We start from the raw sequence: 26,713 nt of genomic DNA, 5'->3' as shown, positions 1-26,713 counted from the left end.
TTGACTGGATTTTGTTTATCTCTCTCTCGCACGCACGCACGCATGCACACACACAGCCCCAGCCCCTGATTGATTTGCAAAGGAGCTGTCAGAGAGGCTTTAAGAAGCAAGTCCCCCCCCCCCCCAAGGGAGAAATTGCTTCATGGACAGGCAGGAGATTGTTTAAAGAACTGTGGCTGCTGCCAGGCAAGCAGGAAAGCTGTCCTGCCTCCCCCACAATGTGCTCTCCAGCAACTCAGGAAAGGGGAGGAGACATTGGGTGAGTGTTTCTCCCCTTCCTGAGAAACATGTGGGCAATTAAAGATTAATTGCCAGCGGGCAATTAAAGATGAACTGGAAGTGGGCAGGAGAGGAACAAATGCACAAAATGGAGGAGGAAGCTTTGGAAGCTCTGGAAGCTTTTTGATAACAATAGATTGAACAGGTCATTAAGGAACAGGAGTGACTGTACTGTACTACTAAACCAAGCATGATGGGTGGGAGGGGTGATCTCTTGCTGTGGCCAAATGGAATACTGTTTGCTGAATGCTGTTCTCTTTTTTCGTGGTTTCAGGTATCCGCAGTGGGTTCCAGAACGGAACCCCCACAGATACCAGGGCATGCCTGTATATTTTTACTATAAGTGAATGCTTAAAAACATATACAAAACAGACGCCCCCGAATATGTAAGAAGAACCAAGAGATACTAGGTTTTTTGGGAGGGGGGATCGTACTTCTGTGCAGATAAAAGTCCAAGGCAAATCTAGAAGTGCTGAAGTGCCTAGTCTCCTGATATGCTGAGAATGAAACAATTGGGTTTTGGTGGCAAATCATTGGAAAGTAGATGGATGAACTACTTCAGATAAAATCAAGCTTCAATCTTTCCCCAATAAGGAAGACTTGGTGGTTCCCAAACTGTGGGTTGGGACCCCACTGGTAGGTCACAACCTGATGTTTGATGGGTCAACAAAGGATGATGGAAGGATCAGATACCTAGTTGCCTATTGAAAAATCAGATATTGTAGCTGCCAATTATCCTGCAAAGAGCTCAGATCCTGCAGTTTGCAGGATTGCTGCTAACTGCCCTGCCGGAGCTAAGCTTCTGCAGTTTGCACATATGTGTAAATATTGAGAGATAATGTTTGAGGGTCTTTTGGGGTTATTATTACTAATAAATAAATAAAGAAAATATTGTTTTTTTCCAGATCTTTTTTAAAAGTCTGGTAAACCTGGGTGAGTCCTGATAGAGTGTTGTTTTAAAAGTGGGTCCTGGTGCTAAAAAGTTTGGACCCCTCTGCTCTAATATATTGGAAGGAGATAAAAACAGAAGAATTGGATAGCGCTGGAGATTGAGGGTGCAGTCCTAACCCACTTTCCAGCACCGACATTAGGGCAATGCAGCTCCTAGGTAAGGAAACGAATTTTCCCTTACCTTGAGGAGGCCTCTGTGACTGCCCCCCAACTGCAGGATGCAGCACACGTATCATTGGCACAGCTATGCCAGTGCTGGAAAGTGGGTTACGATTTGGGCCTAAGCTGAAGAGCCATCCTAAATGCAGAATAAAACATTGGTGTAAACTAGATTGGGGAAATTAGATAGGATCAGACTGATAGAAATTAACATAGAATAACAATTAAAAGCTGAAACTCCAACGATTCAGAGACACTATACTGTAATCAACAAAAATCATGAAGGGAAGCGATTCTCATTGGGAAGTGACAAGTTTCTTGTACAGTGCAAAACTCTGCAAATGACAGACTAGCAGTTTAATCCCATGCATTTCTACTTACTTGTATGTAAGTTCCAATTTGTTCAGGTTGGCTTACTACCACGCGCATGGACAAATGCAATTATAGCACCCATCTATAAAAAAGGAGATCAACTAGATCCAGCAAGTTACAGGCCCATTAGTTTACTCTCCACCCTGGGTAAGATTTACACTAAACACCTGTTAGGTAAACTCCTATCATGGATGTTTTGCCAAGGGCCTCCAAGCCCGGAGCAGATTGGCTTCCGTAGGGGTGCCTCTGCCATTGACCATTGTATGGTCTTGGCTCATTTGGCAGACAAATATTTCGAGAAGAGAAAGGTAAAACTTTTTAAGGCTTTCCTGGAATTGAAGGGAGCCTTCGACTTGGTGGTTAGAGAAATTTTATGGGAAAAGCTACGTGGGCTTAACATCAACCTGAGATTGCTTCTTTTAATTAAAAAATTACATCTGGGCACAGTCTGTCAAGTTCGCTGCCCTCCTTCGGGGAAATTGATCCCAAAAATTCCAGTTGAAAAGGGTGTGAAGCAGGGATGTATTCTTGCTCCCCCCTGTTCGCACTCTTCCTTAATGATTTGGTTTCCTTTCTCTTAGAAGTAGACGGTCATCCCCCTAAGCTGGGCTCCAGGCATGTACCTCTGCTGCTTTATGATTATGATTCCTGTTCAAGTATAGGTTTACTGCGTCTTCTAAATAAATGTAATGATTACCTAATTGCTAATAAATTAGAACTTAATTATGGGAAGACTGAAATCTTGGTATTCTCAAAGTCGTGGAAACCATATCCATGGTCTATAAAAGGGAGGAAAATTGAACAAGTTAAGACCTTTAAATATTTGGGGGTTACTTTTTGTTACAATCTTACATGGACTGTCCATCAGAACTTGTCAGCTAACTTAGCCCACTATACCATTCAATCTATCTCTTCTTTAGACAAGGCAATTATCATATTCCATCCGCCCTTAAAGTCTATAATGCCAAAGTAATAACGCAGCTCCTATATGGTTCTTCAGTATGGTTAAACTCAATTAATCATTCAATCACGCCTCCTCAGACTAAGTTCTTTAGGGGTATACTGGGTCTCCCTAGATGTCCTTCTTATGTAACCACTTGTTTAGAACTGGGGCAATTGTTGCTGGAGACTAGGGCGTGGCAGCTAATCTTTAAGTACTGGCTGCGTGTCCTTTTTCGCACTAGCCAGGATAGTCTGCTGTACCTCATGATTTCTGAACATGATACCCCCGTGTGGCTCACTCGATTCTGGAAGAAAGTAGAATCTATGGACCTTCTTTTCGACCATCTGGTCCTGTCTTCTGAAATAGAACTCCTTTCAAAAGTTAAACAGAGGCTTGCGGACATCAAATTTCAAAACCTTCTTAGCCAGCCCGTATGAAATTGTTCCCCCTTAAATTTCCACATTCCGTTAGCTCACAACCAGATGGCTCCTTATTTGACTCTTTTGATTAATCCTAAGGAACGTCGTGTTTTTACACAAGCTAGATTTAATGTTGTTCCTTTGACAGTAACCTCAGGAAGGTACCATAAGGTTCCTCTTCTTGATCGGCTCTGCCCTTGTTCTCTGCTCCAGGTCAAAACCCTCTCCCATATTTTTTTCTCTTGTCCAGTTCATTCAGCTATGCGCTCTATTCATTTAGAATCTAATCTAGCATAGAAGAATGGGCTCCCAGAGCAGATGAAACTAGTATACTTATTAAATGACGGCCCAGTAGATGTGTTGCAGGATACTGCTAACTTCCTTTTGTCAGTTGTAGAAAAGTATGGAAAGAGATTGGTGTAATGTTTGTATGGTCTGTTTGCATTTTAACCTTAAAATTTGTGTGACCTTTATTTTATTTTTACTTTATTTTTAATTCTTTTTATTTTACATCTTGTTTTACTTTGATGACTCATTTGTTGGAACATGAATAAATGCGAATAAAGGTCTCTAAATCTACTACCACGTAAGTGTGCCTAAAACAAAATTTTGGAACGAAAAGATATTTGAAATGAATTTTTCTTGATAATATAGCGAATCAATTATTAATTCTATTGAATCAGTTTGTTTGAAGTGTTGCAAACACTCATGACCTTTTTCAGACTATAGGTTCTGAAAATGGCTGCAAGAAAAACTGTTCTTACATGACCAGACTTCTGAATTTTTTAGTGACTGTCTTTCTTCTAGAACCAAAGAGGCAGAGAAAATTATGTTCATTAGACTACAGATACAGAGATAGGTCCCCCTCCCTGAGAAATGAGTGGGTGTTCAGGAATGCATACTGAGTTGGCAGCTTTCCTGTCACCTCTCCCCCCCCCCCAAAGGGTGTTCTTCTAATGCCTGCACACACATCACAGCCTTGAGAGTTTGTGCATCTTCCCACCTGTGAACTTGTTTAAGTTATCTTTGGGGCATGATGATAAAACACAAGAAACAGGAAGTACAGGTCCTGTTTTGTGCTTCCTGTTTCCCAGCTTAGTTTCATATCCAAAATGGCTCAGCCTCTGCCTTCAATAACTCTCCACTGCATCTTTTTGCTTGACTGCTGTGAAATTCAAACTAACTGCACGAGCCAGTTTTAAAGCGTGTGAGAAATTCCCTTCAGTGCCAATCCTGCCTCTTTCTGTGATACACCAATCAGTCACTTTGATGAATTCTAATATTAAAGCCAAGCCACTGAACACGCCGCCTGAATCTGAGACTGCAAAATTTGCATCTTTTCAGCTTGAGGTATAATTGTTAGAGCACGTTTCGTGTTTTGTTTTTAATTGGGAAGTAACGGCTTTTGGAGGATTATTTCTTCGAGTGCAGTATTGATTCCTTGCTAAAACTGCACTATTGATCTTGGTCCATTAAGCTTTTCCGGGAGCAAAAAGTAGATGCTGTGCTAGCACATATGCAGGCAAGAGACCACACACATCCCAGAACACGCATCAGCATTGGAATATAGTTATTCTAACAGCACTAGTGTGAATTCTGTCCCTTGCTGCCAAACAGCAATTAGGAATGTTGGTCACAAACCTCTGAGGCTACTGTACAAATTTTGTTCAAAATTGTCTGGGAAGCTTTGTTTGCAAACAGTATTTAATTATAAATTTAGCAGCGCCTTTACTGACAAACTGATTTTTAGCACACCACTTGATCACAGCTTATACCTTCAGATGCAATGGGTGGTAGCAAGGCTTATCTCTCATCAGTCTTCACTGTTAAAGGTACAGTAGCCTGCACTGCAAAGCAGATGGAGAATGGTTCACAGATTTTACCGAGGGGGAAGAATCCATAAACCCTAAACCTCAGTCAATCGTTTGTTCACTCAGTCCAATGTGATCATATTTTTGCAGTTTATACAATCACTTTTTTGTATTTTTCCCAATAACTTTTTATGTGAATTCTTCTTCTGCCACCATATGCCCCATATGCACACTAGAATTTAATTCATGAGAATGACCTTTTATTGAGTACAGATAATACATAATAAGTAATACTTATCCACCCCCAGCCCCCCCCCAGCACACACACCCCTGCACGTACCCCCTCCAGGGTGGCCTCTGCCGAGCTCATTCTGAGCTCTAAACAAAAAAAAAAAAAAACACAACCAAGTTTCACTGAGAAACTGGAAGTGACATTTTTAATGCCTTATAAGGTATTGGGAGGCCTGGGAAAGCCCTAGACTCTGCAGTTTCAGGTATCCAAGAGGAGTTCCAGCATGGATGAGGGGCCATATCTGTGTTCAAAGTTGAAATGTTCTCTGACATGCTATTCACTGTGGGTTGGTTTGGATAATCATCACCTGAGCTGCCACCCAACATGAGTTAAGTATCTGTGCAGGTCTCTCCTACATCTGATTGCCATCCCCATCCCCACAGAGTCACATGTGGAGATTATTTGAAAGCCCTCATAGGACTAAACAGGACTAGCAGCAGACACATTTTAGAACTCTCTGTTGGGGGAAGTATGGCCTGGGAGTGGCATTTTTGAAGGAGAAACAGTTTGTAAACCAGGATTTATCAATTCTAACATCACTCTCAACTATAATAAGCTTCCAACCACAATTTTATGTAATGTCTTAATTTATTTATTTATTTATTTTATTTGAAAGCTAGATAGAGTGTGTGTGTGTATATCAGTATTTATTATTATTAAGAATTAAGATTCATTATAAGTTGTCCTTTGTTCAGTAGTAGAATTTGGTATAGGTGGATACAGATCCTTCTGTTGTTATCTTGCGTTCATGCAAAACACCAGACTACACCAGATTATGTTTTCACCTGTTTGATTTAGGTATCTTGTTCAGATCTACCATAGAGCTTGATAGATTAGAGTCCTGCATTCCAATCAAAATGGAATACTTATTGGTGTCTGTTCAGTTTCTCCCCAACTCCCCACATCACACTGGGCTATGTCCTCCAAAGCAGGGGTGTCCAAAGTTTTTGGCAAGAGGGCCACATTATCTCTCTGACACTGTGCCAGGGGCCAGGGAAAAAATAATTAATTTACATTTAAAATTTTAATAAATTTACATAAGTTTACATACATGAATATATTAAAGATGAACTTATATGAATAAATGAAGGTCTTGCAATAGCTCAAGGCCTATAAAAGGCCTTGCACAAAGCAACACTGGCCTTTTCTTTGTTGCCGCTACTGCATCACAGATGTGAAACAGCAAACAGTGGAGGAAGCCCTCATCCCACAGCTCACGCGAGAGGTCAAACAGTCGCCCTCACACAAAGAGCAGTTGTGTTGGGCTGGTGAGGGCTCCAACAAGTCTCCAGAGGGCCAGAGGCTCATTGGAGACTGGGGACTCCCTGAGGGCCACATTGGGGGTCCTCGACGGCCACAAGTGGCCCCAGGGCCAGGGTTTGGGCACCCCTGCTCTAGAGCCCTGGTGACATTATATGCAAACACATACAGGGCTTTAAAGCTTGTGTATGTAAAACCAGGCCTTGTGTACCTTTCATTCCTAATAACTGTGTGGCAGCAGTTGGTAAGACCCACTTTGTATTCTGTAAACTGCAGTAAGAATGGCATCCTGTAAGTCATGGTGCATTCTTATGGCATGATCAGCATACTGTAGATGCCTCTGAGCATGCCTGTGATGGCCTTTCATAACAGGAGACTTGATCCAATGCCAGATAGAACCCACTGCAGAATTCAGTGAGGTTCTTTTCTTGAATTCTAAGCAGATTTCACCTGTTTGGACAGTCAAATTGCAAAATTTCAAGCTTTTTCCAAAACATGGGAGCCACCTTATGATTGGCAAATTTTGAGTGGGATGTAAATTGTTTTCCTGAGCAAATGTCTCTCATCTTATTGAGATTCTTGCTTTACCTTGTTGTTCTTCAGATACTTCAGCTCTTGAGGGTCCTTAACATTTTTTTTTTAAGTTAAGCTTTCCACAAATTCCAGGGACAGGCAAGTGTGTGTAGAGGCCCAGAGCACAGGACTTTTGTTAATCACATTGAAACTTTTCTAGTTACCTGAAAATTCCTCATATTTTCCACCAGAGGGACTATCCCCACATGTACTTCAAATATTACTTTACATTAAATATTGGTGGCAGCTCTGTTTGGGAGATCACTTGCTTTGAAACTTCCAACAATTAACATGGATGTGCCGTTAAGTGTGAATAATTTCTTCCTTACTTTTCCTTTCTGTTTATAAGGATAACAGATTTATCTTGACTTTGAGGGAAATGTTTGTTAATTCAGCTTCCATGTTTCCTTTTTATTCAAAGAATATTGTCCTTGTAGAACTGATGACCTTTAAAGTGGAGTTTATGGCTGCCCCCTCTTTTTTTTCCTGTGATCATATTTCATGGTATCTCATTCCAAGCTTTTAAGATGGAGCGATTGTAGACTTTGTCCAATTGTGGAGATTGTATTACATTTTGTTTGGCAAAGGAAGCTAAAAGATGCATACCTTCTTTCTTCAGTTTGAAGCTTTGTAACTTGGAAGTATGGAGGGTGTAAAGTAGCTATGCTTTTGTGCAGAACCACAAAGAACATACTTAATTGGTCTTTATCTTGCAGTTATACTTTAACGCTTCTTTTGAAGAAGGTCCTGAAAGGATACAGAGACTGCCTTTCTGCAATACTCCGGTTATACAGTTACACTTTTCTTTTATCTCTTCCCCAGCGAAACACAACATTATGTATAGCCACCAAGGAACATGGTAGAGATTTATATAGCTACTAGTTCAACTCTGTAAAAGTACTAAACCTGTAAAGGTTAATGCAGAGCAAACTGTTTTGTTCTTACTATCTCAGAATTTTTGCAAATAAATTGTGGGGAAAATTCATAGGAATTAGTCCCACAGTAATGCGTCATAAATCATACATCAAGAACCAGAGGAAGTACAAATTGCACTTTCAGAGCCTATGGGCTTATACCCCTGTGAAGGTAGCAAAACAATGTGTGAAAAGCAAATATTAGCTTGTAACCAGCAGGTGTGATCTCAGCAAGAACGCTCCCCCTACCACATTTCTACTCAATTTTACAATCTACACAGGCCTAGTATCAGTATCCATGTTGGAAAATGCCTTGTAGGAAAATTATTTTCTGTAAAGGGAACTTCAGAAGCTACATGGAAAGGAATCCTAATGTTGTCTTTGCAAACGTTGTGTACTTTTCTTTTAATTTTCTGACCAGAAACTGTTGACTCAATCTTAAGACTCCCTTTTCTCCTGATGAGGGTCTTTTGCTTTTAATAAATGCCTGTCTGGTTCAGAATAACTGAGCAATGTAGCCAGTTTGGGTATGGGGGAACTTCCAACTATTCATCTTCTGCCTGCCATACAGCTATTAGTAGCATCGAGGCTAGGTACAGGCATAAGATTTCCTGAACTCTGAGTCTTGGCTAAGAGATTGGGAGTGCCCCAAAAGTTCACAACACTCTCTTCTAATCTTTCTGTCTCCTGCGTAAATTTTCCCCTCACCTCTTTAGCATTTGCATCCAGCTGAATTTGCTGATTGCATTCAGCAAACTTATTCTTATATGGAAAACAGCCTGAATACAATGCTTGAGCCAGACTTCATTAATCTTCTTCAGTCCTTTGATAGCATTCTACAGGAAATGTGGGCTGTTTTCCCCATTTTATTGGAAGGTTATACTTCATCCTCCTTTCAGGCTCAGAGTAATAAGGCCAAGGGCCATCCCTCTGGGGGGGTTGGCTATGTTAGTTGCTGACCACCTTTATTCTGAGCTGGTATCAAAATTTGGTGGCTGTTGTAAGGTACAGATTATGAAACTAATATCTAAGGCCCAAGATTTACTGATAGCTTATGTATATATGCCAATAGCCCCATCTAAGTTGATGAGGGATCGCCAATTGAATAGTCTGAGCCATTTGTTAGATAATGCGCAGCCCTATCCTGAGCTTCCCGGAGCACAGGGCGGCCGAGGTACCAGAAACAGCTGCCACAATTTCCTGCATGCCCTGGGCAGCCACCACCATCTCCTCAGGAGAAGGGGACATTTGTCCCCTTCTCCAGAGTAAGGGTTGTAGCTCCACAATGGGGCTACTCCGTTATATGGTGGTTTTGAGCCAGCACAGAATTGAAGAGTCCCATGTTGGGCTGTGGGGCCCGACACAGAGGCTCGACCCGGTCGAGCTGAGCTCCGCCAGTCCCTTCCCCTCTGACCCTGCTCCCTCCCCTTGCCATGCCTCCTTCCTGCCCTGCAGATGGTGGGTATGCAAATGATGAGCATTTATTTCATCTATAGGATCCAGTGTGGTCAGTTACGTTTTGATCTCTACCTCCCTACTCTTTCATAATCTTGATTTTCATGTGGCAAATGATCCCTGCCGAAAGCAATCACTTTCCTCTACTGTGCAATTTTGTTATTGAAGCACGCTTCGCTGTTTCACCCCCCAGGACAGCACATGAGTGTCCATTTGTTGCCATATGTCTGTTGCCCATAATAAAATGGAATGACAGGTCTAAGTACCTGTTCAATTAGTTTATTAAGCCAAAGGATACAGGACACACTTATTTAGCTTAAGAACAGAATAACAGCCCTGCTGGATCAGGCCATAGACCCATCTGGTCCAGCTTCCTGTATCTCACAGCAGCCCAGCAAATGCCCCAGGGAGCACACCAGGTAACAAGAGACCTGTATCCTGGTGCCCTCCCTTGCATCTGACATAGTGTTCTGCCAGATTCCCAGTCCAAGCTCCACCTGGAGAATTATGCCCACTTTTAGCTAATTAGCTCCCTTCTTTCCTCAGAAATGACCCTGGTTCTGCCCTGCAGTACTGCTGGACCCCACTACTACAGCAGTCCCTTCGTCCTCAGCAGGTCTTGGGCACAGCAGCCAAACACCAGTCTTAGTGTCTCCAGTAGTTTCTGCTCCTGTAGCTTCCAAAGTCCATTCACACATCAGTCCATTAGCCATCAATTCCCCCAGTCCCTGTCTCCCCCTTCCTCAAGCTTTCCTCCTTCTCCTATCCACACCAAACAAGCCCTTCAGCAGGTGCTTTTATGCCTGAGGGCCCTATTCCCTTCAAGTGGCTGCAGCTGTGCACCACACTCTGCTGGATGCCCAGGCCTTACCCTTAAAGTGGCCACTGCTGACACACACATTTTCTCCAACAAAGGTGCCAAAGAGTGTTGCATTTTGGCCCCTACTCTGTTTAACTTATTTGTTAATGATATTGCCCCGCTTTTACGTAGCATAGAAGCTCATATCGTCATGTTGGGCTCTCATCCGATCCCTGTCCTGTTGTACAAGGATGACATAGTTCTTTTGTCCTGCATGAGGATTGACTTGAAACGTTTGATCTGATGCTGTTGCAACTATTTGACATCTAATAGGTTACAAATTAATTTTGATAAATCCATAATACTAGTTTCTGGCAATCCGTGGAAAGTTTTCACTTGGACATTTGATGGCAATACTGTCCAACAGGTTAGTGAATTTAAATATCTGGGTGTTCTCTTTCATTACAGACACTCTTGTTAATCGCACTGACAGGCAATGGTCAAATTAGCTAAATTTTCTTCACAGACTATCTTGTTTTTTTTACCACACATGGAGAAATTCTTATATTCCTGCTATGCTGCAAATCTTTAATGCTAAATCTTCTGCACAGCTCTTGTATGTTATTCCTATATGGATGTCATTACTTGACAACTCTGTGGAAAATGTTCAGGTGGTGTTTCTATATAAGATCTTTGGAGTCCCCTGCTGTGTTCCCTATGCATCTTTATGCCTTGAAGTTGGACAGCATGAATTGGAGGCCTTGGCTTGGATTAGATTCTTTAAATTCTGGATGCAGATTTGTTTCTGCTTGACTCAGATACCCCTCTCCACGCATTGTTCTCAGAGAGCAGGGCAGGAGGAGGGCAGGACCAGCAGAGTTCAACTCCATCCAATCCTGAGCCCCATGTCAGGCAACGTGGCCCAGTATGGAACTCTTTGATTCTGTGCTGGCTCAAAAGCCACCGCAGAATTGAGTAGCCCCATTGCAGGGCTACTTCCCTTACTCAGGGGAAGGGGAGAAAAGTCCCCTTCTCCCCAAGGAGCCTGGGGCATTGAGGATACAGCGGCAGCCGTTTTTGGTGCTGCGGCAGCCCCGCACGTTGGGCAGCTCAGGATTGGGCTGTAAGAGTGTAGTTTATTATATTCAACTTATTATGCAGAGACGTCACAAATGGCTGGAACCTATTTCTGAAACTTAGTGGAGCTAATAATGTTTTTGTCATGTTTTTGCTATGCTTTGTCATGATTTGTTTTCTTATGTTGTTACTTATTGTTGGTTTTGTGTACTATCATGCCAATAAAGTTTTTGGATTGGATTGATTGGATTGAATACAATGGTTAAGAAACTGGGAAATGTTACATCTGCACTCTGCCAAAGTGTTTGCCAGGCCCAAAAGGGGCAGGTCTTAATTCTACTCTTAACTCTCTACTAGTGCTCCACTCAGTGATGATAAACTCACAACTAAGGGCTGTTATCCTTGACAAGCTCTAAAGCTGTGCAGGGTTAGGAAATAGTTTCCATTTCTTAATTTAAAGCAGGGGTCTCCAAACTTTGCAGCACGAGGGCTGCTTCACATATCTGACGCTGTGTCAAGGACTGGAAAATAAATAAATAATACATACATGGAGAAACAATGTGCTGAAAGTTTGATTGAATACAATAAGTGGGTGGGGTTGAATGAGGAGGAGAGCATAGGGCAAAATTTGACTTGCCCAGGAAGAGGGGGGAATGGATTTTGAAAAAGGATTGAAAAAGCATGGGTATATACCACATTCAGTCACTGCTGGATGTAATGCAATGAAATGCTTTCCATTCCATTATATTTAGCACCTATAATGGTTGAATGTGGTATATGCCCATGCTGGGAAACCTGGAATATACTGGGTTTATACCTCATTCATCTACTAGAGGTGCTGAATGGAATGGAATAGAATAATTTTATTATATTACACTGCATTACATTCATCACCTCAAGTGGCTAACAGTGGTATATGCCCATGCTGGGAGATCCTGAAGTGTGTTTTTTGAACTTTTTTAGCCCCAGAGGTTGGGGAACCACATGAGTCATATAAAATCCTCCAGAGCGCCAGATATGGCCCATGGGCTGGTGTTTGGAGACCCCTGGTTTAAAGCAACAGCTATTCTGACTTTGTTTTGATTTCTTCTCCTGTTCCACAGCACCATCTCCAATCACAAATGTGAAAAAAGGAAAACTAGCCAAAAATAGCATCTCACTGTCCTGGCAGGAGCCAGATCGACCCAACGGCATCATCCTGGAGTATGAAATCAAATATTTTGAAAAGGTGCGCTTGTCTGATTGCAAGGCCATCCTAATTTTTATGTGTACAATCATGTCTAAACCAGTGTCCAATTGATTATACTCTTAAGTGATTTTGGAAATTTTGAGGTGTTTATTTTCATTAGGCTGTCACTTCTGCTGAACAAATACATTAAGGCTGCGTGTCAGTTTTATCTCTAGTCTTATCACACTCAAATAAAGAAGGTTAATTGATTAGGATGGAGCATGGGACTAAGTCCCACTGTTGTAATTCAGCCTTCCTCCTTTTTATACTACTACTATGACTACTACTAAGACTAATAATTTATAACATTTATATAGTATTTTAATTAAAAACTTCACCTACATTATCTCATTGTAAATCTTAGAGAATCCTTTCAAAAAACCCTGCAGCGTAGGTCAGAATTATTATATCAATATTGCAGATGAAAGGTGACTAAAATTGAAAGAAAGTGACTAACAGAGTCATGATCTGAAGCAGGGACTTTCTGTTCATTGATCGGTTTCTAACTGCTACACTGCAGTGGTTGTATGCTAACATCTGTGTATTGGGGTATTTCTGTAAATTTCTAATTTAGTTTTGAAAATTTCTATAATTTCTGTTTTAGTTTTGAAACACTAAGAACCTAATCCTATCCATCTTTCCAGCACTGATGCATCCGTGCCAATAGGGCATGTGCTACATCCTGCAGTGGTGGGGCATGGAAACCTCAAGTTAATGGAATGTTTGTTCCTTTATCTTGGGGCTGCATTGCATCTGCATTGGCTCTGAAAAGTTGGATAGGATAGGCCTTAAGCCTATGATCCAACACATACACTACAAACATATCTTGTTTTATCACACTTTGTGTGTCCTTGTTTTCCCTAAAGGGACTTGGAAAATGTAGTTTGCTGAGGGTGCTAGGAATTCTTAGTCTTATAGAAAGCTAAGGACACGTGTAGTGAATCGATTCTTTAAAAACTTGAGTCCATCTTGGCCTCCTTTCCGCATGACTTCGTTAAAAAACTCAGAGAAATGTTATGTAGGATTCCATAGGTAGATGGGTAAGTGTGGGTAGGACTGCAGCCTAGGATTGTTAAAAATTTTCCTGCTTGAGGATGATGTCACTTCCGGTCATGACATCACTTCCAGTGGGTCTTGACAAATTCTCATTCTAAAAAGTGGGTCCCGGTGCTAAATGTGTGAGAAACACTGTGCTGAAGTATTATGAGAATTTATCTTTGAGAAATCCTGGAAGACGTGGGAGGTGCCACTAGACTGGAGATGCCCCAATTCTTCAAAAAGGGGAAGAAAGAAGGATCCAGGAAATTACAGACTTGTCAGTCTGACTTCAGTACAGGGGGAAATAGTAGAACAAATTATAAAGCAGTTAAGTGTCTGCATGTCAAAGATTATCAATTCAATGATTACTAGAAGCCAACAGAGATTTGTAAAAAATAAATCTTGCCAGACAAATCTCATCTCCTTCTCTGATTGACAGCCTATGCCTGCCTACTCAGAAGTAAGTCCCATTAGAGTCAATGAGGCTTACTCCCAGGTTAGCGGGGATAGAATTGAACTGTGAGTTACTAGCTTAGTGGATGGTGAGAATGCTGTGGATGTAATTTATCTTTATTTAAGTTTCCCCACAACATCTTGTTTAGCAAGTTAGTAAAATATGAGCTAGGTTATACAACCATGGATAGATTCCCAACTGGTTGGGGAACCATATGCAGAGTGCTTATCAATGGGTCCTGATCAATATTTCAGACAGTTTCAAGTGGAGTACCCTATGGCTCTTTCTTGGGCCCAGTACTCTTCAACATCTTTATCAATGGCTTAGAATAGATGAAGGGATTAAAAGAAGTCTTCAAGTTTACAAATAACACTAAGCTGGGAATAATAATAATAATACAGGTATTTATATACTGCCTTTCTTGGTCGTCAGAGTTCTCCTCAGACTTTAATTCAAGGCAGTTTACATACGCAGGCAATACTAAATCCCAATAGGGATTTTTACAATTGAAGAAGGTTCTGTCTTTCAAGAACCACAACATTTCAGATGGATCTTTAATGATCTGGTATCGCATTCTGGCCTCCATTTTCCTCCCACACAGGCTGACAGCGGCCAAAGAGCAGGTGAAATAACTCAGCGTAACTCAGCTAGGCTGAATAGCTAGGCTAGAGAAGAACAGCTAACACCACAGAAGACAGTAGAAGTATTCAAGAGAACCTTGATAACAAAATAAACTTTAGTAAGGACAAATGCAAGATCCTGCACTTAGGCGAAAAAAACAACAACAAAGGTATTTGTATAGAATGGGTGATGCTTGGCAGCATAACATGTGAAAGGGATCTTTGTGCTAAGCATGAGCCAGCAGTATGACGTCACTGCGAAGAAGGATAACATGATTCTAGGCTGCATTAGTAGAATCATAGCTTCCTAGTCATGAGAAGTAGTAGTTCTACTTTACACCACACTGGTCAGACCTTTATAATGTACTATTTCCAATTCTGGGTGTCACATTTTAAGAGAGGATCTTCCTGCTTAAAGCAAGATAGACTTGAAGGCCCATTCCAACACTGTAATTCTATTATTGTTAGAGCTTCCTAATTGCTCTGTTCTCTGTGGTTCCCAGGTTTACATTGAAAGAGAAATTATTCTTCAATCAGTTTAAATCTGTGGTAGAGATAGACCAGGGTTAGGCACACACCGAAACATATTGAAAATATTGGCTTAACCCTTCTTGTTGAATTGGGGACCAAGAGAAAAATCAAAATGAAGTTCAGAATAATAAATACTCTCACAGCCTAATCCTAACCTGTACTGGAACAGGGAGACTTGCTCATCTGCCCTGTATCCAATGCAGGGTTGGGGCCGGTTGCGGCTCAGCCCAGGACAAGGGGAACTCAGGAAGTGGCTCAGATCCAAGCAGCCCACAGCTGCTCTGGGCTGCCCAGACCAGGATCCATAAGTACCCATGAGCTTGCTCACTGCCTGCCCTTCCCCTCCCTAAAATGCCTCCTTCCCACTCCCCCCCCCCCACACACACCCCGACCCCCTCACTGACATGACTTGGCCGGCGTAGGCTTACCTGCGCACCGGCCCAATGGGGCTTGATTGGCCTCCTTGCTGTCTTGATGGCCCCAAAAAGCTTTACGGCAGTTTTGCAACACTGCTTGGCTGGCGCAAGGGACATGCATTAGTCCATGGCCTTTTTTGGATGGGGCCCTCAATCACCTGTGCTACAAAAGAAGGTTCCAAACTTTCCATGCACTTTGCCATGTTACTCTTGAAGGTTGGCACCCACTCCTCCACAATCTGACAACCTGCTTATGAAATTCTCATCATCCTGGTTTCTGTCTGGAATCAGGAATTTTGAATTACAACCTCTTGTTTCCAGAGCAGCGCTCATATGTCAGCAATCTACTATTCCCCTGGTTTTGATTTCTGGACTTTAATCAGACTTTTTATTCTCACAAACTCCCATGTAAGCACCAATACATATCTGAATCATTACAAATATTGATGTGATTATACTAGCATGCATTTCTGATATGCTGTGATCTAATCATTGTGCGTGTACATAGATGTGCACTGGTAACTTATGGAGGGTGGAAGACATTATCTGAAGCAGTGCCAAATTGTACATATGTCAATTCTAAAATTCATTTTAGAAATTATTTCAGTTAAACTGAGAAGCAACTTTAAAAGAACAGATTGTGGGAAAGAACTGATAATTTTTCAACAAAATAGTTCACAAAGTGGTCTACATAATAAAATAAGAAACTGGTTCTCTGTCCACAGTGCTCCCAGTTTTAAAAAAAAAGATACAATTGTGCTATTGTATAATGACCCAATTTCTTTTTTCTCAATGTGGCATGTCTTTCTGATAAGATTTCAATTTTTAAATTTAAGTGTTTTGACTGCAAAAAGACAGAAAAAGGAGCAAGAATCTTCCCCACTTGGCTTGAAAAACTCTGGAAATGTAGCTTTGGAATAATAACAGACTGACATTTTGAGTTCCACTTCAATAAATTTATTAACATCAAGATCTGGGTCAGAATCCAGCAAAGGCAGATTTTGTAAGCGTTTCTAGTTCTGACCTTTGCCTCTGTGCTCTGAGTATGCTTTGAGCTGCATGCTGTGGTCTTCCCTGTGAGGCTGAGCTTTGGCTAAGAGAAGAAGAAAATGATTTGAATTTTAGCCACTCACAGAAATGTGTGGTTTCTAAGAGAAATAAAATCACACAGAGATCTGCACTGAGTGGCGTTTGAACAAAGGCAGTGATGGCCAACATCAAGAATAAATCTTAAGAAGATTTAGGGAGAGTCAAAATGTTTGTTCTTGGAAATGTCAAAGTCAGTCTTCATACAAGCCTAATGCAGAGGTGGACAGCCCAATCCTAAGGTACACTGGCTTAGCCAAGCTGCTTGGCCTATGCTGCATGCAGTGCAACTCAGAAGGCAGCTGGAAGTCTCCTCAGGGTAAGGGGATCTATATCCCCTTACCACAGGTAAAGGCCCAGCCGTCCCTATGGGGATTCCACACCAGCTATATAGTTGGAGCAAATCTGGAAATCCCCATGTAGGGCTGCGTAGCCCAAGAAGGGGTTAGGATATGGTGGAGGAGGCCTCTGCTGATCCTGCCCCCTCCCTGGCATGATTCTCTTCCCATTCCCTCCCCCACCCAGAAACATTCCTCCCCACCTCCAGAATGCCCTCCTGCCACCCTCTCCCACCCCCCATGCCGCCTGGTGCAACCTTACCTGTGCCAACCAGCTGGCTCACGAATAGTCACAAACTTGCTTTATGGCACATTTGCAACACTCTGAGCTGGTGTAGGGATTGCCACGCCGGCTCAAGAAGGGGTTTGGCTTGCACTCTGAATCTCTCACAATCATGTGTTAATTTTACGGTGATATGGATAAACTTGTTGATTTTGATGGGATTGGAATATTGTGTACATAGAAGATTCTAGCTTTCATGATTTAATTTCTGTATTCCTCAATAGGAATTGAAAGCCCATTTTCCTTCACCCCACTTGTCTGAACAAGTACATTGATAAGAACTGTCAAGGAAAAGCTTTGAACAGACTGCTAATATAAGCATGAAAACGCAGCATCTACAACTCATTTGAATTATTCCATTTTTTTTTAAGTAAGGTTATTTAAAATTTTGTGGCATGAGAACCATGTACTCCATTTCACCTGTTACATACATTCGACTTGATCCTGAATGTAAATTCTTGTTTCATCTTTCTTGATGAAGATAGTGCTTTTTAGGATTTAGCCCAGGCCCCCTTTATATACAGACTCCCAACAGTACGTGAGCTTCTTTTTCACTCATTCCAGCAGCTCAAGTGCTGCTTGTGTAAGTGCTGCTAAAGAAACCCTGGCACTTTAAAATTTATGGGATGCGGCTTGCTTGGGTACATTTAAGTTTAGAGCCATGTAAGAGAGAATCCAAAAGTCACAGATTGACAGCTTAATCTTTTCCTCACCACCCAGTGGCAGCAAGGCTCCTACAACAATGCTGAGTGCCATAAAGCAGTCAGCACCTGTTGCAAAAAGCACTGCGACAGTGTGCGAGTTAGCGCATTGCTGGTAGCACCAGCGGGAAGCTCTATGCCTTCCTGCCCATGCCATTACCGAGGTCCCTGTTTGCCAGAGCATGTAAGACATTGGGAGAGGCAGGAGGGGTGGTGGGAGGGCTGAATGGAGGCAGGGAGGGGTGCAACTGGGCAGGGAAGGGGTGTGACAGGGTGGTGAGACCAAGAGGGGGAGGATCCATCACAGATGTTCTGCACTGTGATGAGCATTCTTTGAATTCATGAGAAGGGAGGAGGAGGAAGAATTCATGAGAAGGGAATTCATGAGAATTCATGAGATGGGGAGGATCCATCACAGATGTTCTGCACTGTGATGAGCATTCAGAGCATTCTTTGAATGAGTGACTTCTGGGTATAATTGAAATGTGTTGAAAGAGCAGATGGTTGAAAAATGAACCTTGAAAAAGCGGGGGATACCTGTATACAGAAAAAACAGATACCTTTCTTCCTGAACTGTGTCGCTGTGAGTTACAGGCAGGGGAAAATCAAATGTAAAATGAAGTAAAACAAAAATCTCTAAAGGGGAAAACTCCTGTGCTAGACCTTTTTTTGAACCCATGGAGAAGCACTTAAACATGCATCTCCTGCAGGTTGAAGGAGGACACAGGAAGGACTGTTGTCTCATGATTTTTACATATTTACTGCTCCTGCTGGGAGCTCAGAAGGCATATGCAGATGCCAGATGTGACGACCATGCTCTGAAGGATTCCATCTGGAAGAAAAGGGTTCTATGAGCTGCCCGTAGAACAATTATTGTAAAAACACATTTGTACTCTACTATGGAACTTTGTAAGCCACCTTGGGCGTTTGCTTTGGTATGGGAAAGGCAGGATATAAATTTCTCAAATGAATGAATGAATATTTCCGAATCCATCCAAAGGTGGTAATTTTCTGAATAAATCAAAGTGCAGAATATATTCTTACCATGCCATTAAAATTCAATGAAAAGATTTGATTTTGTATGTATAAAATCTTATTGTATATATCACATCTCAATCACAGCACATCAGTCAGTGTCATACATGCATATAGCATAAAACAAACTCTGTCTCATAGATAAATATATGAAAAAGAAAAAAAAATCTAATTTAATTCACTGGGCATGTTTGGCTACACAATCCTTTTTGTCTCTTTACATGAGAGCAGTTCCATCAGTCTCATTAAAGGACACCAGATTTTTCAGTGTAATAGAATGTCTTCTTATGCCTATATGGAAATCCCTATACAAAAAGACATACTTCTATAATAGTTCAAAAACTTCTAATGTTCAGCTGAGTGTTAATTCTCTTCCTTTAATATATGGACTACTGAAGGTATAATGTTCTCAGGGCTGCAAGTTCAGTTGTTTCCCAAACCTACATAAATTTTTCCCTTTTCAACATTAACTGTAGTGTAGGGGTACATTTGTGCCAAGGTTAACTCTACACATGGTTAGTACTTAACCAGAATTTGAGACTTTTTTTGCAAATCCTAGTTAAAGCTAACAGCAATTGTGATTAATCTTAGTGCAGAATTAACATGGTAGAGGGCTAGACACTAAGAAGGAAAATGAGGGGTGGAATTAGTGTGGGAAATTGGGGAGTGGTTAAGAGAAAAAAACTTTATGTCTGCACCATCCCAGTGCTCTTGCTATGAATAGTAGCCATCACGTTTTTACTTGCTACTTATAAGTTTTACCTTTCCGTATGTGTATATCTCTGTGTGTCTGTATATACTGAAAAGGATCAAGAAACCAGCTATACCATAATCAAATCCAAGGAGACGACAGTTATTGCAGATGGCTTGAAACCTGCTTCAGCGTATGTCTTTCAGATCCGAGCACGTACCGCAGCAGGGTATGGTGTCTTCAGTCGAAGATTTGAGTTTGAAACCAGCCCGGTGTGTAAGTCATTTTAATTACTGTCTGCCCATGTCTCTGAAACGGTTACCAGAAAAGAGTCAGCAGATCAATATCTTTGCAGGGGACACATCAGCCTCCATCTCTTTCTCCTCTGTTTCTTGCCCATGCCCACTCCAGCCTGTTGTGTTCAGATATTTGTCATTAGTATGGTTAGGCAGATAAACTTTCCCTACTTCTCATCTAACTTACAGAGAAATGGAACAGAAGGGCATCTTTAGACTTTGGGCACTAACATCTGATTAAAATTCTTTCCCCACTTGTTGCCATGTTCTCTCTTTTATTGTTTAGTACCTATTTACCTGTGGAATCCCATGAAGTAGTTTTACATTTTAAAAAAGTTATCTCATATTGACAAAGGCAGGGTCTTCTGCTTTCTGTTAAAACAGTCATAGACAAAATAAAGGATCTTAGGGCCTTCCATACAGGATGTGACAACAAAGCTGTATGGGTGTAATACACATGTTAGGCAACAAGTGCCGAGTCTGCCTGTCTAATGCACCTTTGCATATGTGGTTCATGTTTTTTATCTCATTCACCTGCGACATTTTCAGAGTATATTTCAAAAAATCTTAAGCATATACGTAGGAAATGTGTGGAAATACGTAGGAAAGAGCCTTTCAGGGATACTAGAACTTGGATATAGTGGTGGCACAGAAATATGGCCACTCGTCTTAGACGTGGCAAATAGTCTGAGCTGACTTGTCTTAAACATTGGCAAAATGAATACTGCCAAAGGAATGACTTCTTTGTGGTTCTCTTAAGATTCTCTTAAGGTTCTCTTTTAAGTCATTGACATCTGAATTTGTGTCTAAAAAAAGCACTTTGCATGAGTACCCAAGGAGTTGTATCCTGTATCCTTGTCATTTTTACATACCTCCCTGTAGGCCACTGGGTCTCCAATGGGTCTCCTCAGACCCTTGCCAGCTATTCAACTGGAATATGTCCAAGGAGGCTTAGGGGGCATATCAGGCCTGGAAAAAGGGGGATAGTATCCTGGAGTGTACTACTGCCACCAAGATCATCCCCCTTTCACCTCTGAACCACCCCTGTTCAACCTTCTCCCTGCCTCAGCCCTCCTCCAAATTGACTTTAAATTGCTCCTGCCACACCTTACCTTACAGTGGGGAGCTGCTGGTGCACGAACAAAGCTTCAGGTCATTTGCACCAGCAGCTCCAAAGTGCATGATAGTGCTTTTGCACTGCTTACACTGATGAGATATGTCAGCATAAGCCCATGATAGAATTGGGCTGCCTTTCTGTATATCATGTTCCCATGGTATCAGAGCACTTTACATTGTGAGAAAGAATCTCCTTTTAGGTTACAATCAGTGATCTTTGAAATGTGTTTTTTTTTCCCCTTAAAGATTTTGAGTTATGGTAAATCTTTTGTTCTTGAATTTGATTAAGGTGGAAAGCTAGCTTGTTAGTTTTGACATGTGTATTAACTGTTGTTGACAATAGTTAACAATGTGAAATATGGTGAAAGATCTCACCAGAAACTAATGAACTTGTTTGGTTTAGTGAAATAGTTTTGATTTCCAAAAAAGACCAGAGCTTTTGAAATTGATTGGTCATGTAGCCATGTTCAATGGGTCCCATTTTCTTTTTTTGCTGCTGTCATAGAGAAGGTTGCATCTTCTCAAATGCTGCTGTATCCATGCATGAAAATAATTTCTAATCAAAAGAAACTTTGTTTTAGTGCTGATAGTGGCATATAACATTTTGTGAGATGAACTCAACTGCAGACCTAAGGAGGTATGGATTCACTGTGTGAGCACAAGATCTGATGTGTGCTGCCTTTTGCTGAGCTCCTCATCTGAGCCTCAGTATTCTAAGAAGTTTATATGTGCCCAGGATTCAAAAGGCTGTGAAACCAGTTCCACAAACCCAAAGATGCTTTTAGAATTGTGCTGCTCTAACATAAATAGCCTCCCTACTCTTGATGCACATGGTGAATTGCTTTTGAGTTTAAAAAAAAAAAATTGTGATAGATGTTCAAAGTAAAAAATCCTCACACATTTCACTGGGTGAGCTTGAGCAGCTGTTTGGATCTTGACCTGTGTGCAGGATCTCTTAGAGATAGCCAACCTTTTTGACAAGGGTGTCATACATCACATCCAAAGTGCAAGGTTATAGTGTTCCTTGCATGCATATGCAACTACCACCACCCATGCCTTGGCAAAATGGTCTCTAGTGCAGTCCTAGAAAGGCAGGCAGGCAGGAGTACAGGCCTGAGTATACAACAACTTGCAAATCTTCCAAATTCTTTCTAGGAGTACCAGGAGCTCCTGCTGCCTGTGCTAATCCTGTTAGCCACACTGCAGAATTCCCAGTTATGGCCTAACATATGTGCCTTGAGGTCAGAGCGGACATCTGTGGATGATTAGGCTATCTCCTCTATAACTAGATTCTCTTCCTTCCCATGGCCTTTATGATCATTGCCTCCAGGTGTTATCATTTTTAAAGGTTAAATTGTCCTGCACTAGGAGCAGTGCCTTTTCTGTAGTGGACAAAGTAGTGGAATTATCCCCTTTGAGAGGCATGATAGGGTGCCGAACCTAGCTCCTTTTGAAGGCAAGTGAAAGCATCTCTATTAGTGTTTTAAACTTGATTTATAGCTCTTTATTTTGATATTTATTATACATAAATTTTATTTGTTTCTTAGATAATCACTAAACATTATAGACATTTATTATATAAATAATTTTATTTATTGTTGGCTGCTTCTGTTCTTATTGCCAGTTACAGATTGAGTCTCCTTCCCATGTGGATGGCAAAAATGTGGAGTCTCCTCATGTGGATGGCAAAAATGGCATTAAAGCAAATTGTTTTTTAAATGAATGTCCCTTTGCGAGGCGATTTAAAAATAGCCTTGCTGACCTTTGTGATGTAAGACAGAGTCATTAGGCAGACAATCCATCAATCAGTCTCTTTCCAGGTGCTTAGAAGGACTTCAGTGACCTTAGAAGGTGCTTAGAAGGGAGCCAGTGTCCCCTCCCTTCATCCAGAGCAAAGTGATTATCTATTATCTTTCTAGGTAAGAAAGATAATCCCTCTGGGGGAAGAGAGGGGTTGCTTGCCTAGGAGTGAAGCTGTTCTAAGTGCCTAATGATTGATGGATTGTCAGCAGGCTGCCCTCTCTTTCGTTATTGAGACTATTGGAAAAAAGACTATAAGGAAAAACCAACATTTTTCCTTTAATTTAAAGGGCACTTCTCATTGTGTTGAGATAAAACAGTGGGTGAAAAATCTGTGGATAATTAGGTTATACTTGTATATTGAAGGGTCATAGTTCAGTGGTAAAGAACATTGATTCCATGCAGAAGATCATGAGTTTGGTACCTGGAACTTCCAGTTCAAGGATCTCAACATGATGAGGAAAGATCTCTAACCTGAGAGGACCACTCTCATTTGGAGAGTACTCATTTGGACAGTACTCTATGAAATGGACCAATGGTCTATCTTAGTAAAAAGCGCAATCCTAGATTGTGCTTAAGCTGGTGCAAGTCCCCTCTGGGTGTCACAAACATACCATAAAGCACATTTGAGCCACCATGGGAGTTGGAAAGGCCAGCTCGTGTCCTTGTGCCGTCCTCCCCATGCTGGAGCAAGCTCTGGCCTGTGTGTTCCAGAGCAGGTTAGGATTGGGCTGTAAGACACCATCATGGATGGGTTGGGGTGTGAATGAGTGGTTCAGGTTTTTAGATTTTAAATGTGTGACTTTAGCTATTTAGGTATTTACATATTTTCATGTTGTTTTCAAATGTCATATTGTAAACTGCTTTGTGGTGGTGTGCAAGTACTGGAAATAAAAACAAATACACTGTATTATTGCCCTTTATTAGATCGGAACTACAAATTAAAAGAAGAAAGGGTTGCTGCTGAAAACAGCAGCCTTGTGTTGAGGTTCCCCCTCTCTGCAATGCAGAACATATAATCTTGTCAGTGTCATTATGTCCCCCTCAAGAGCAGTCAGTGATGTAGAGTGGGGGTGAGGGAGTGTTCACTGTAATGGTATCCAGACATGAGGTAAGCTATACCACATGATGGGGAGACTGAGGGAATGGTTCATGTTACTTCCATTTTCAGTAGTACTCCCATCTTCTACGTAAATTTTCATTCCACTTTTTAAAATTACAAAGTTAGAAGTAGCTCTTCATGAGATGCCAGTCTTCAGCTGTAAAGATAAGGAACAAAAGAAGTATGTTAACTAGAAACAGTTTTCACTCATGTTTGTTTAGACTGTTAAATTTTTTTAAAAACTATTCTTGTTTTAAAAACAAACATGGTGGAATTTGAATTGAAAGCCCAGGCCTTGAACCACTTTTTTCTTATTTAGTGCTTATAATCATAATAAACATTTTTTTTTGTTAGTGCACAGCAGAATACTGTACATCTATAAAAAGTCAACTGTTAATCTAAAGTTGTGGAATATGTACACAAGCAACCCAATCCTATTGGGTTGTCCTGCCAGCGGAACGTGTTCTGCTGGCGTCAGCTGCTATAAATCTGCCATAAAGTGTGCTCTGGCAGCACACACTGGCCAGAACCTTCCCACATACACCAGAGGATCTACTGACACCTGCTGGAGAAGGTAAGCTAGCGCAGAGGGTTGGAAAGAGGTGGGAAGGGAACTGAATGGGGCAGAGATGAGAGGTGGGGAGAATGGAGCGTGATGGGATGGTGAGGAGGGCGGATTGGGCTTGGGATGGGAACAGAATCTGTGGCAACAGAACATGTTAAATCTTGACCCACTTCCTGGGCCTGATTCGCTATTCTGGGGCAAGCAGGCTTCAGCCAGCGATTGAGCGTGTAGGTGTGAGTTGTCCTAAAGCGACTTCTGGGGCTTAAAACGACTTCTGGGACATTCAGCTGCCAAAACTCCCCTGTAGGACGGAGTGGAAGTTGCATCAACCCCTCTGCATTGCTGCATAGGGAGTTGGATAGAATTAGTCCATAAGGACTTTACTTTTCTGTGTCTGAAGTTTTGTATGTGTGTAAATGGGAGAAACTCTGCCCCCCTCCTTTTAAAACCTTTAAAATCCTTTGTTGTGGATAAATTTTGCAAGCCTCAAAAATATGTCTCCTACATACCTATCTCAGCTTGTGTGAATAACATATTTATTACATTTTCATACTATATCGAGAACTGATTTCATAATGGAAAGAAATCCCCTTCATTTTGCTATTGAATAGAAACCCATTCTCTATGTTTATATTCTGAATTTAAATTCATTGGCCTTTGACTATTGTCTGTCTTAAGCTCTCTTTATCCAGTCTCTTCAATCATTAAAAAAAAAAATCATTTTCATATTTCACTACATGTTACCTTCTTAAAATGAAACAGATTTTAAAGGGATCCTTACATATAAACAGACACAGACATGGAGTCAGTTAGCAAGCCAATCTAGAGAAAAGAGCTTAGAGATGCAAACATTAATGTAATAAAAAGTATGTATTTAATGTATCTCCTATTGCATTAACTGTTAATCATGTCTTATAAGCAGAAACAAAACCTTATTATGCTGCCAGATATATCTCTGTTATGAATTTTGGGTACAATAGAAAGGTTTCTCATTTTAAGTAGTTCACTAATCATGTCTCAAGCTATTTATAAAAAACTGGCTGCCTTTTTGGCACAGTTGTTCTGCTGCCAACAGAACAAACTGTGCTAAACCTACAAACAGAAATATCCCTGATAATAATGTGTAGCAGCCTATCATTTAAATCATATTAATGTTAATCTAAAATGCTTATAGCAGTGCTTCCCAAACTCCTACAAGTGAGTTGGGAGGCTGTAAGTTGTTGTGGGGGGGGGGGCAGGGGAAGAATCTCACTGCTGCCAGGGACAGGGGGGACTTTTCTATTTACCTACTGCCAGCGCAGCAATTCTGGGGGCTCAGGAAGCCCTCCATAGGGCTCCCCATGTCTGCAAAAGTGGGGGAAAAAAGAAACAAATGGGCACTTCTGGTTTTTGCAATGAAAACTGATCTTGGGGAAACCTCAGAAAACCTGGGGATTGTGCTACTGCCTTCCCCCTTCCCTGCCCCTTAAAGGGGCATTGGCCAGTGCTTCCCAGATTGGTGGGTCCTGACCCACCAGTTGGGGAACCACTGGCTTATAGCAAAGACATCTAATGAAATGTGCCTCAAAGTACATTTCAGCGATGAATTACCTTTAGTGCTGACTCTGGAGCAAGTAGATGGCATGTTGCATTTTTCAGCAGCCATAGATTACCCTACAGTGCTGGAACACTAATTCCGGCAGCATAAGGCCATTACAAACATGGCCGATGCAAACGCATCCAACAGATGGGAACATTTCAAGAATACCGTTTACAACACCGCCTTGTCCATATTTGGCAAGAAGACCAACAAGACGGCAGACTGGTTTGAAGCCCACTCTGAGGAGTTGACACCAGTCATTGAGGAAAAGAGGAGAGCTCAAGCAGCATACAAGGCCTGTCCCAGTGAGCGCAACCTGCAGTTCCTCCGAGCTGCTCGCAGCAAAGTCCAGCAGGCTGCCAGAAGATGTGCTAACGACTACTGGCTCCAGCTCTGTTCCCAGATACAGATAGCAGCTGACACAGGCAACATCAAGGGGATGTATGATGGTATCAAGCAGGTCCTAGGTCCAACACAGAAGAAAATTGCCCCTCTGAAGTCTGCAGCAGGCGAGGTCATCCAGGATCAGG

At 41.6% G+C, this 26,713-nt stretch overlaps 1 protein-coding gene across 1 annotated transcript in view; it reads left to right on the top strand.

Annotated features, from left to right (window-relative positions):
- The window catches only part of EPHA5 (EPH receptor A5), a 257,239-nt gene that overhangs the window by 159,291 nt on the left and 71,235 nt on the right, over positions 1 to 26,713 (top strand). Inside the window, exons 6-7 of the mRNA XM_066630994.1 lie at positions 12,408 to 12,532; positions 19,842 to 20,001. Coding sequence (XP_066487091.1) covers positions 12,408 to 12,532; positions 19,842 to 20,001 — 285 coding nt within the window. The remainder of the gene's footprint in view (positions 1 to 12,407; positions 12,533 to 19,841; positions 20,002 to 26,713) is intronic.

Source organism: Tiliqua scincoides, chromosome 5, assembly GCF_035046505.1.
Source record: "Tiliqua scincoides isolate rTilSci1 chromosome 5, rTilSci1.hap2, whole genome shotgun sequence".
NCBI classification, from domain to species: Eukaryota; Metazoa; Chordata; class Lepidosauria; order Squamata; family Scincidae; genus Tiliqua; species Tiliqua scincoides.
This window is presented reverse-complemented; position numbering and strand designations above follow the sequence as displayed.